This window comes from Panthera pardus, unplaced genomic scaffold (assembly GCF_024362965.1).
Source record: "Panthera pardus isolate Hobbes unplaced genomic scaffold, ASM2436296v1 HiC_scaffold_17, whole genome shotgun sequence".
Classification (NCBI taxonomy): domain Eukaryota; kingdom Metazoa; phylum Chordata; class Mammalia; order Carnivora; family Felidae; genus Panthera; species Panthera pardus.
This window is the reverse complement of record NW_026526732.1, coordinates 28,759,906-28,772,574: the sequence shown is the minus strand read 5'-3', so window position 1 is coordinate 28,772,574 and position 12,669 is coordinate 28,759,906. Positions and strand designations below refer to the sequence as shown.

The 12,669-nt window shown below is 40.8% G+C and overlaps 1 protein-coding gene across 2 annotated transcripts in view; it reads right to left on the bottom strand.

The window, feature by feature from the left end:
- MAP3K5 (mitogen-activated protein kinase kinase kinase 5) overlaps positions 1 to 12,669 on the bottom strand; it is a 203,437-nt gene that overhangs the window by 7,031 nt on the left and 183,737 nt on the right. For both annotated transcript variants that reach the window (XM_019420474.2, XM_019420475.2), the window contains exons 25-26: positions 10,492 to 10,597; positions 2,745 to 2,988 (exon numbers count right to left, since the gene is read on the bottom strand). In XM_019420474.2, coding sequence (XP_019276019.2) covers positions 2,745 to 2,988; positions 10,492 to 10,597 — 350 coding nt within the window. The remainder of the gene's footprint in view (positions 1 to 2,744; positions 2,989 to 10,491; positions 10,598 to 12,669) is intronic.

Genomic DNA, 12,669 nt, shown 5'->3' with positions numbered 1-12,669 from the left:
ATAATTGCCATCAAGTGAATTATTTCCAGAACATTTTATGTAAACATATAGGGAAATATAAGTAAAATATGCATTCTAAAGCCATCCTGTTATTTTCTCCATTTGGTATTATTATCGGTGATCTAATAATCAAGAGCTGGATAAACCTGATTTACTTTGATCAGTGATTGTCCTAAATATAAGCTTAAGATTTCTTTTTTTTTAATATGAAATTTATTGTCAAATTGGTTTCCATACAACACCCAGTGCTCCTCCCAACAGGTGCCCTCCTCAAAGCCCATCACCCACTTTCCCCTCTCCCCCACCCCCCATCAACCCTCAGTTTATTCTCAGTTTTTAAGAGTCTCTTATGGTTTGCCTCCCTCCCTAACTTCTTTTTTCCCCCTTCCCCTCCCCCATGGTCTTCTGTTAAGCTTCTCAGGATCCACATAAGAGTGAAAACATGTGGTATCTGTCTTTCTCTGTATGACTTATTTCACTTAGCATAACACTCTCCAGTTCCACCCACATTGCTACAAAAGGCCATATTTCATTCTTTCTCATTGCCAAGTAGTATTCCATTGTGTATATAAACCACATCTTCTTTATCCACTCATCGGTTGATGGGCATTTAGGCTCTTTCCATAATTTGGCTATTGTTGAGAGTGCTGCTATAAACATTGGGGTACAAGTGCCCCTATGCATCAGTACTCCTGTATCCCTTGGGTAAATTCCTAGCAGTGCTATTGCTGGGTCATAGGGTAGATAAGCTTAAGATTTCTAACGTGAGGGCCACAACCTTTCCTAAACACTAAATCTAACATTTCCTAAATCTAACATTTCCTCTAAGTTTATTTGGCAACAGATGGACCTCTATAGACCAAGTGATCTTCAACTAAAAATTACAGACGTGATCAATCTCTCGTTTCCACTGCTTAGTACCAGAACAGCTGCCCTTTTTTTTTCATGCGTGAGGTGATATTACTAGAAACAGAAAAAGGAGGCTCATAATCCTATAGATTTCACAGATGTAAGTGTAAATACGTAGAGAACTGTGTGGGCTGTTGTGAAAAGGCAACCATGCTCCTAATGCAATGAAGAAACAGGGCAAATTGTAGCCTTTTCAGCAGAGATGGGAACACGTGGCAGGCAGGCCCTCAGCCAGCTGCTCCCCTCAGAAAAGCAGCCCTGAGGGGCCGTGCATGGCACGGTGCAAGTATGGCGGACAGAGGACATGGACAGGGTGTAAGCCAGGAGAACTCTCGTCGTCTAAGGAGAGAAGGAAAAGGCTGCATTCAGGACAGGCAGGTTCTATTGACATAAGCCAGGGCATATAGACAGAAGGTTTTAGGGCGAGAGAAGCAAATACACCAGCTTACTGGTAAATAATGTAGCTTTATTGCATGTATAATTCTGACCATGGGTGGAGGAGGAGTTGGGGATGGTCCAGAACAGTAAGGATCGAACATTCCTCCTCCAGAGATCAGAGAGGGGTATTAACAACAGCTCATTCAGGATCGGAGGACAGAGGATAAACTAAAAAGAAACATGACTAAAGTTAACACCTACTCTAATGGACGCAGTGTCGTGATTGGGGTGCTGTCTGACAAGAGGAGGAAATGAAGGACACTAAGGATTTTGAAGGAAGGAGGATTTTGAAGAGGAGAAAAGATTCAAATTCTTCCACTAAAGTAGTAATGATGCCCAGTAAGAGCTGGGTTTCAGAGGACAAGATTAAGATCTGGAAGTCAGGGAGAAAATTTCCCTTTTTTCAGTAAGATTTCGCTCTATGCAAACCATAGATGATACATATGGATTTACTTAGTCATGCAACCAAAATTTCTGTTTCTGAGTATAGGATGAGCTTTACTATTCGTACTAAGCTTGGTATTCAAGCTTAACTTTAAAAACTTAAAACTCAAAACTAGAAATAACATATGTTTATCTCCCTGGTGAACAACTAAGATTTTCAACTAAGTATTTGAACTTCTATTGATTCACGCCGCCCCCCCCCCCCAAAAAAAAGGTTTTTACTATAAACTGTAAACCCAGAGTCAGAAAGTCAGTTGCCCACATTGTCAACTGTAGCCAGCACCAGGAAGCTATAAATCATAGACTCAGCCCCTGAACTCTGCCAACATCTGTGAAGAACAGGAAATATTTACTCTTCACTTAATCACCTTAACATGTAGATTCTATATTACCAAATTCTCCAAGAAAAATTAAAGTCCAGATATGACACAGCATATTCCAAATGAAACAGAATCCTAAATGCAATCAACTGCTCATTCTTTCAAGGTTCTGAAATGCAAAGCTTCAGCACCATTAAATGTATCTTTTCAAAAGCAGAGATCTTCCTCTCCTAAAAGAACAGGATATTCCAAATCACAGGCTTTCAAGAACATGGACTTTCTGTCTTTCAGCTGTCTCTTGGATGATACATGCTGCTCTGATTCTGTGTCCAAGATAGTCTCTGAAGTTACAACTATTGTGAAAATCTCAGTGTACTTGGAGATAAATCAGTAATCAAAGGAATGGTGCTGAATAAGGCTTGAATTGGTAGAATACGCAGAAAATGATTTTGATTAAGGAGACGACGACAAACCGCTCTTGTTTGATCAAGAAAGGTATCAAGCCAAGTTTACGTGAATGGGACAAAGGAATCCTATTTTGTTTTCTCTGTGGACCAAACTGTAAAGAAAACCTAAATGCACTTACATAAGAGTAAGGGAAAAGAAAGCCACTCACGTGAAAATAGGACTTACCTATTAGTTTCTATTTTCATCCTTCCAAGCTGCACATTGAGTGATCGGTGAGCATTTTGGGAGTCATGGGATACAGTAGAACTGAGCGTGCTCACCCCTGAGGTAGCCACGGCATCTTCAATGACAGCATGAGGTCTTTGGACAGTTTGGTTTGAAGGCTGTTCCTCACGCTCATCTTCCGCATCCAAGTCTTCTTGATCCGCGGTATCACTCTCAGATGCGAGGCTGAAATGTGGCCTCAGTTCTGTGAGGCATAGTATCAACAACAGTGTTAATAAAATCTGACTAATTCATTTCCTAAGACATGAATGTCCTCTCCCCTGCTATCAATATGGATTCCAAAATGCTTTTCCAAAAGTAGGGATGGATTTTTGTGCGTTAATTTATGCTTTCTTTCCCAGCGAATCTGCAAAATTCACACGATGTATTAACTCGGAATGATCTAATTCACACAGAAGAAAAATGATCACACTGCACATAAGATATGTGGGAAAATGCTAAAATCGGAAAGGCAATTATGTAAAAACCTGTTAACATAAACATTTGTTCATGCAAGTGAAATCCATTTTTTAGATTACGTAATATCTGGCAACTATTAACTACGACGTTCATAATCTAAGTGAAGTCAGGGTAGCAGGATCTGGACTCCACACGCTATGATGGCACATGGAGCTTTTATTGGATCACAGAACCCACCAAGAATCTGACGAAAGCCATGGAGATTCTCTGCAGAAGGAAAGCACATTCATACAACATTTTGCCCAGATATCCTGAGTCCATTTGCCACGGGCTCCAGAGAGTCCATGAACCACAGGTCAAGAGCCCCTGTGTGGGGAGATGGCTCCAGGGGGAGGAACAGACGATCCCTTCCCACCACCAATGCAGCCACCAGGGCAAGGCGACCAAAGGCTGACTGGGTAACAAATCCTCCAGGTAACTCTTCTTTCCTTACTTTACTGGACCTGTGGAAGGTATTTTCCTCTAAATCTCTGGCTGCTGTGTCTTTTCTTCAGACCTTTTTCTATCTACCGTCTGGAACCTAGAACCTGGAACCTGGAATTCTACCCTTCACTTTTTTTATATTTCTTACTCTCCATAGCTGACCTCATTCAAATCTATTAGAGTTGAGTATTTGTAACGTGTGGATAACAAACTATATTTCCAGCCCCGATCCTGTTGCATCCGATACCTCCTAGATATTCTTGCTGGGAAGCCAGCACTGCAGATTCAACAGTCTAAAAAAACACCTCATGTCTTGCCCATAACAAAAATCAGAGTGCCCTTCCTCAGGGGCCAGGCTTATGTAGCTCTGACTTCCTTTATCTCTCTGTTTATTTATTTATTTTTTAAATTTTCACTGTAGTAAAAAAAAAAAAAAAAAAAAAAAAAAAAAAAATGCCTGGCCTAAAATTTACCATTTTCACCATTTCTAAGTATACAGTTCAATATTGTTAAGTATATTTGTATTGTTGCTCAACCCCTATTGAGAACTGGTTTTAAAGTTGCAAACTTTTTATAAGTTTCATCTTGCAAAACTGAAACTCTATACCTATGAAACACCGACTCCCCATTTCCCCTCCCCCATTGTCTTTGGCAAGCGCCTTTCTACTTTCTGTTTCCATGAGTTGGACTACTCTAGGTGCCTCACGCAAGTAGAATCATTCAGTAATTGTCTTTTTGAGACTGGCTTATTACTTCACTTAGCATAATGTCCTTAGGATTCATCCATGTTGCAACACGTGTCAGAATTTCCTTCCCTTTTCAGGCTGAATAATATTCCACTGCACGTACATACCACATTTTGTTTATCCATTCGTCAGCGGACACTTGTGTTGCTCCCATCTTGGTTTATTGTAAATAACGCTTTTATGAATGTGGGGGTGCAAATACCTCTTTGAGATCCTGCTTTCAATTTCTTCTTTGGATATATATCCAGAAGAGGAATTCCTGGATCGTATGGTAAGTCTAGTTTTAAATTTTTTGAGGAGCTATTATGCTGTTTTCCATACTGGCTGCACCATTTTATAATCTCACTACCAGTACACAAGGGTTCTAACTTCTTCACATCCTGCCCTTTATCTCGGAAGGTTCACCAAGCCCCCACCTCTACTCTGCTTTCTGCATCATCTCTTTTCTCTTTCCAAAATTCCATTTCCTAATTCATCTAGAGTGGGAGGGCCTCAAAATCAGGTGTTTTACTTTTGTAAACCTAGAACCCAGTACAGAGGTTAGGACATATTAGCCTCTCAAAAAATGTTGGCAGAATGGAAGAGTTATACTCCTAGGATTACTTGTATTTATAAGGCAACAAAATAATTTTAAGAATCTTACTTTAAAAGTAATTTAAGAAAGTGCAATTCTAGGTTAAATTAGAACACAAGATTAGCTCTTTTAAATTTTTCTAAAATTATTCTTAAATTTCTTTTATGGTCTCTAAACTGAAAATTAAAAAAAAAACAATTAAAAAGTTTTATTGTGCTGTTGACTATAATGTCGCTTTTGGGGAGGGAAAATTTCTGATATTTATTATTATATTTAAACATCTCCTTACATAGCCCTAACTCTGTATGTTTTATCATAAATTTCAATTTTATATATGTGTAAAAGACTGAAAAAATTCTCTCCGATAATCTGAATCAAGTAGAAAATTGTAAGCAAATGCAATACTTTGTTATTTTGGACTTTTGTGGTGGCCCCCTGAATACACATCATCAAATCACACATCGTAAAATATGCAAGTGAGATAGAGCATCTGGTCCTTGTCCTCAAAGATGTAATAATCTAAAGGAGAACTAGAATGCATATGGGAAGAGCCATAAGAGCAGGTACAAAGATAACACGAAATTATAAGCACAAATTAGATGATCTCAGTTATAGACCTAGCAACCTATACCATTCACACGTACATGTATTAGGAATGCTAAAGAGGTAAATAAAGTACATCTGCAGTGACTAGATCCAGTGGTGGTTCAGTCATTGATTGATTCAGGGAAGCAGAAGAGCCTAAGCAGGACTCTGGAGGAGGGGAAAGCCTTGGCTTGGTGGAGAAAGGGGCAGAGGTGTTTGAGAGAAGGAAGTTCAACTGATGGTCCAGAGCCCGCTAAGAAGAGTGGAAGGCAGAATGGACTGTCAGAAGAGAGGCAAGTGTCAGGAGAAAGGCGGGGACTCAGGGGGCCCTGTAACGAGTGGGTAGCACTTAAGCCCATGTGTGGGAAACCAGAGCCAGTGCCGATTTCTAATACGGCAAGAGGGGATCAAACAATACTATTCCCACTTCCCTACCCGCAGCCACCACCCCAACTGGTTCCTTCCCCGGAGAATAATCAGACCAAGCTTCTTTAACCCCGGGTATTTCTGATAACAAGTAAGATCACAATCCGTGTCAGTGCAGTGGAAGCTCATGGTTCAGAATGCTGGTCATTTTACATTAATGTGGACACAGGGCACATGAGTAGTTCAGCCTCACTGGTAATAGTACCCAGTGCTTTAGCAGCTTTAAAATTTTTTGGTAATGTAGTTGGTATGCCTACATTATCAATTCTCTCTTAGCACTGCCAACATGGTCTCTATGCTCAGCACTTCTCCATCTGGTCACCCACAGCCAGACTGTAACAACAGATACTCAATGTTGCCAATCATCTGAAGGCTGATTCTTGATGACAAGTGAGAAAACTGCCTGAGAAAAAAAACTCCGAAGGGGCTTGCACTGTACTCTCTGTTCTGTGTGCTCTTTTTGGGGGGAGAAAGAAGATTGAATACTTTCTTTATTTTGTACTTTTTATTTTGAAATACTTTTAGAATAACAAAAAAATTGCAGAAATGGTACAGAGAGTTCCCGTATATCCTTCAGCAGCTTGCCCCAAACTTGACATCTTACAGAACGGTGGGACGAGGATCCAAACCAGGAAATGAACGTTGATACACCACGAAGTAATCCACAGACCTTATTTGAGTTTCACCAGTTTTCCCACTGATGTCCTTTTCCTGAACCAGAATCCCACACTGCATTTTGTTATCATGTCTCCTTAGTCCCTTCCAGTCTGAGGTAGTACCCAGCTATTTCTTTATCTCCCACGACCTCCACACTTTTGAGGAGTACTATGACCCTCCTCTGGAGTTCGACGTCTTATGTTTAGGTTGAGGCTGTGCGTTTTCCGGGAAGAAAACCACAAAGGTCATGCTGTTCGCTACTAAGGGTCTCACATCAGGAGGTACAGGGTGATGTGTCCTATTACTGGCAATGCTTACCTTGATCGCTTGGTAAAGGAGGTATCTGCTGGTTTCCCCACGGGAAAGTCACTGTTTTCCCTTTGCAATTAGTAAATAATCTTGTGGGTAGATACTGCGCAACCATTCAAATATCCTGTTTCTCATTACTCCTGTGCCTACTAATTTCAGCAGCCATTGATGTTTCTTGCCTGCAGGAATCATTATTACTGTGCTGTCTGCTGAATGGTGATGTTCTATTTCCCTATACCTGCTACCTTTATTAACTGGAATTCTGTAAAAAAGAGCTGGCTCTTTTCCTGCATTTCTTTGTGTATTCAATTATTTATATTCATGTAGACTTACGGATATTTAGTTTATTCTAATAGGCTATTATTATTTTATTTTATTGCTCAAATTGTTCTGGCTTACACTTTTGGGAACTCCTTCAAATGGGTGTGGTCTGCGGTGTCCTTTCAAAAACCCTCCATCCATTTTGGCACTTCCTTACTTTTTGGCATCACCAAGATATTCCAGGCTCACCTGTATTTCCCCTACCCCAGGCCTGGAATCAACCATCTCTCCAGGGAGCACGGATTCCTTTTACTGGAAAATGGTGTTTAGATACTAAGATTTGGGTCCTCTCGGTGGACAGACCCAGGAAATGTATGCACTAATGATGACATACATTTCAATATTGCATACACATTTTATTTGTGGTGTTCTCTCTAGAAGGAATTTTTAACAAGGGATTGTGAAGACAAGCATTTTTTTTTTAACGTTTATTTATTATTGAGACACAGAGAGACACAGAGCATGAGCAGAGGAGGAGTAGATAGAGGGGGAGACACAGAGTCCAAAGCAGGCTCCAGGCTCTGAGCGGTCAGCACAGAGCCCTACGCGGGGCTCGAACTCACAAACGGTGAGATCATGACCTGAGCCGAAGGCAGACGCTTAACCGACTGAGCCACCCAGGCGCCCCAAGACAAGCATTTTTAATGCAGTTTCTTTGAATCTCAATTGTATAACAAAATCTTTAGGGACATTCAGAAATTTGATGGAACTCTCAACTGCTTGAAATCAATTCCTCTTGTTCGCATATTTCATCATTTATGCATTGGCATACAAATGCATATGGTTTCCCCCTAACCTGGGAGGAATATAAAACATACTTCTTCTAGTTATTGTCCTCTAAAATTTCTACTTTTTTGGTGGCTCAGTCAATTCCGCATCGGCTCTTGATTTCGGCTCAGGTCATGATTTCACAGTTCAGGAGATCAACCCCTGCATCCGGCTCTGTGCTGACAGCACAGAGCCTGCTTGGGATTCTCTTTCTCTCCTTCTCAATCTGCCCCTCCCCTGCCCGCTCATTGGCACTCTCCCTCTCAAAATAAATAAATTAATTTAAAAAATTCAACTTCTTTTTTAAATGCTTGCAAACAATAATTTTGGTTTTCATTCGAACTCCTTAGTAGCCTCAGAGGGACCGATTCCACAGTGGAAGGACAAACAACTTTCCTTAGCAAACCCTCTTCATAGAGAATGTTCCACACATGGGTTGGGTGACAGCAGAGTGCCAATCCCTGGGACACCCGCTGGAGCAGAAGGAGACGTGACTCTCTGCCCTCTCCCTGAATTACCAGCCTGTTAACCACAGTGTGAAGGTCAGCGTGCTCTGTAAACTTTCTATTTTGGAAGAATTTTAGACTGACAGAAACATCGCAAAGGTAATACAGAGAATTCCCATATACCTTCCACCCAGCTCCCCCCAGTACATCTTACATAACTACGGCATAGTCATCAAAGCTAAGAAATTAACATTGGTACAATACTATTAACTAAACTACAGGCTTTATTCAGACACAAGTTTTTCACTGATTTTTTTTTTCCTATTCCAGGATATCATCCATTGCATTTAAGTCATCCATTTTTAAAGGGAAGTTTTAAAAAATTAGACTAACAGATAATTTATATGCTAAATATATCAAAGTATAATATCTCGTGCCTTTGCTCACTTAAACTACCGTGTTTAACTTCTGCCTATGTCTGTTCCTCTCTAATACACACCTATTCCCCTTCACCCCTCACATCTTTTCACTATATAACCCCTCTAGAGTACATTCCTCACATCCAAGACCATCCCAATGATAAGTCATCTAAATATAAGAATCTGTTAACTTCCTTAGAGCATTACATTAGGTTTACACTAGCACGGCTTTCCCAGGGTTCACATCTAACTGCTAGTTATGTGTTTTAGCGCCTTTGTAGAATTTTTTTCTAATTTAAAATTTCTATGCAAATTTTCTACCCTAATCTTTACTTAATATTGACAAAGGTTTAATATAAAGATGGACCCTAGTGCCCTCACAAAACAAACAAGGTATTCTGAGAGAAGAGAGGGAATCCCACAACTCGGAAGGACTGATGATGACTTAAAATTTTGTGGGTACCATTTGTAAATAACCTAAATTTTAAGATATTTCATAATTATCTTTTAAAATTTCTATTTTAGAGTGGCTTTTTTTTTTTTTTGGTTTTTGCTTTTTATTTAAGTGAGAGAGCATGAACAGGGGAGAGAGGCAGAAGAAGAAACAGAGAGAATCCCCAACAGGCCCCATGCTCAGCACAGAGCCTGACACGGGGCTCAATCCCACGATCCTGGGATCGTGATCTCAGCCAAAATCAAGAGTCAGACGCTCAATCGACTAAGCCACCCAGATGCCCCTAGAATGTTTTATAAAACATGTATAAATTAGTACAACATATTTCTAATTTATGTATCTAAATCTGTTTATCTATTTATCTATCTATCATTTCTCTCTCTCTACACACACACACACACACACACACACACACACACACACACACAGAAGAGCTTTGCTTAAAATTTTTCATTAGTGAGTACACTATCAAAGTACTTTGGAAGTATGTCTTAGAACTTGAATGTGTCTCTCACTCCATAAAACCCTGTTTCATCAACACTACCCCTTTTGTACCTCCCTGCAAACATAGCTGGGATCTGTCTAGACCAGTGATTTCCAAACCTGGCTGTGTATCAAAATGACCTGGGAGCTGGATTAAAATCAGATTCCTGGGCTTTTTCCCAGCAGATTCTTACTCACTCAGTCTGGGATGGGGCCTGAAAAGCTATAATTTTAAAGAGCTGCTGACATCACTCAATGTACACTGGCAGGTTTGGGAACCACCAGCAAGAGTGTGTTTTGTGGACATAGCTAACCGTATACCACAATGTATACGTATTTGGGTCACCTGCACAATTTCCTCCTTCCCCCCATATCCAAATATGCTCTTTAAAAACAAGGAAGCAACCTTCCTCACCCATAGTAAGCATTTGGCTTGGTGTAGTACATTCCTTAGACTATATGCACTAGATAAAGATTAATTTAGTGGCTTTGAAAAGATTTTTACAAAAGGCTAACTTGATCTGAGACGCAGTAAAGAAGACACCATAAATGATAGTTGAACAGTAATCTAAAATATCAAACACTAAATATTTGCAAAGTAATTAACTATTTCTGACCTGGCACCAGAATGGTGATGGCCGTCTGCACTGCCTTTCGGATGATACTGTCTAAGGCAAACATCCAGTGTGGCTTGATGTTATGATTCCGAAGAACTTTATTGACCTGGAGAAAGAGGGTGACATTTAGTCTACTTTAATTTTTAGTTGCAAATAACCTAGCTGACAAAACCATCTGGATGACATTCTATCAACGAAACAACTATGAGGTTTCTTCACCTTGAACTGTGAGTAATTTCTTTATGTCACCAGAAAACAATAAAAAAGTGCCATTTCAAATTAAAGTCTGGTGATCCCCACATAAGCAAATCAAAGGCAGTCTGGTTAAATGAAACGTTGCTTCTTCAGGACTCAGAACATGCAACTTCCATTTTTTATGATGACTTCAGATTGGATGATGGAGGTGGTAAAGGAGGAAAAAAGAATCCAAGGGCTTTAAATAAAAATAAACACTGACCTTCAGTGTTGTGACTCTGAGGAGGAAGCTGCTAGAATATTCCAGAAATGCTGTTCACAGTGAAAGTCTGGGTCGTAAGGGTATTTTTTTTTAGTGACTAATAATATGCATTATCTTTCAAAAAATAACCTTTTTCAGGGGCGCCTTGGTGGCTCAGTTGGTTGAGCATCTGACTTTGGCTCAGGTCATGGTCGTAAGAGTTTGTGAGTTTGAGCCCCATGTTTTAGCCCTGCATTTGAGCCCTGTGTTTGAGCCTTGCATTTGAGCCCCGCTGCCTGTGCAGAGCCTGCTTATGAAACTCACTTTCTCCTCTTTCTCTGCCCCTACCCCACTTGCACTTTCTCTTTCTCTCAAAATAAATACATAAAAACTTAAAAAAATAATTATTGGGCATCTGGGTGGCTCAGTCGGTTGGGCATTTGACTCTTGATTTTGGCTCAGGTCATGATCTCAAGGTCAAAGGATTGAGCTCCACACTGAGCTGAGTGTGGAGCCTGCCTGGGCTCCCTCTCCCTCTGCCTCTCCCTCACTGTACGTGCTCTCTCTCAAAAAACTAAAAATAAATAAATAAAATAAAAAAAAATAACCATTAGCATAAAGCTAAAAGAGGCTTCTTTAAAATTTGAGTTAACTCCACTAATTGCTGGTCGACATGACCCTCTAAGAAAAGTGGCTATTTTCCCCACAGGGCTCTGACCAGAGATTTTATTAGTTTTTTTTGAATGTTTATTATTTTTTTTTGAGAGAGAGAAACAGAGTGAATGGGGGGGGGCAGAGAGACGGGGGGGGGGGGGACGACCAGAGATTTTAGAGGGAGCAAGGGAGATGGTGACCTAGCTTCAAGCCCACGCCAAAAGCTGGGGTTCCAGTTGCTTATTCTTGCCCTTGGTCCCCCATCAAAACCCCCCAGTTTAGGGGTGCCTGGGTGGCTCAGTCTGTTGAGTGTCTGACTCTTGGTTTTGACTCAGGTCATGATCCCAGAGTCGTGGGGTCAAGCCCCATGTGGGGCTCCACACTGAGAGTGGAGCCTGCTTGGGATTTTCTCTCTCTCCCTCTGCCCCTCCCCCTACTCATGCTCTCTCCTTTTCTCTCTCTTATTGCAAAAAAATCCCCCAGTTTAGAAAGGAGTCAGTCTGAGAAATTCCTCAGAGTAGTTGCTCCCAAAAGGAAGTGAACCACTGCTAGGTTCGCACTTGTTCTAGGAAATCCTTTCAGAATGAGTTTGTTCTGGTACCTTCATTTCTTAAAGACTTTGCCTGCTTCTATGACTAGTGCGGAGTATAGCATTAGGTAACTGGAACATTTCTCTCAAGAGTCCCACACAGAAGATGGAAGGGGATCCTCTAGAACTATGACCCGCTCTTCATAGCTCTTCATCAAACAGGGCACATTATTGGGGTTCATTCCCATCCTGGACAGTGATTGAGCAAGAGCAGTTGTGTGTGTGTGTGTGTGTGTGTGTGTGTGTGTGTGTGTGTGTGTGTAAGACCCGGGCCCGAGGCCCATGATTACAACAAATCCACTCTCAATCTGAATTCTACTGGCCAATTTGTTTCCCAGCCTGTAGGCTGGAAGTCAAATGTGTGGGCAAGTGCAAAATCAGTAAATTCTTTCATTCTGTTTGCAGATGGTTAGGTTTCCCTAGTTGCAGTGAAGTGTGCCTTTAGCATTTAATTATTAGTGATGGGCTTTGCCAGTTGCTTTCATTACCCAGGATCTCA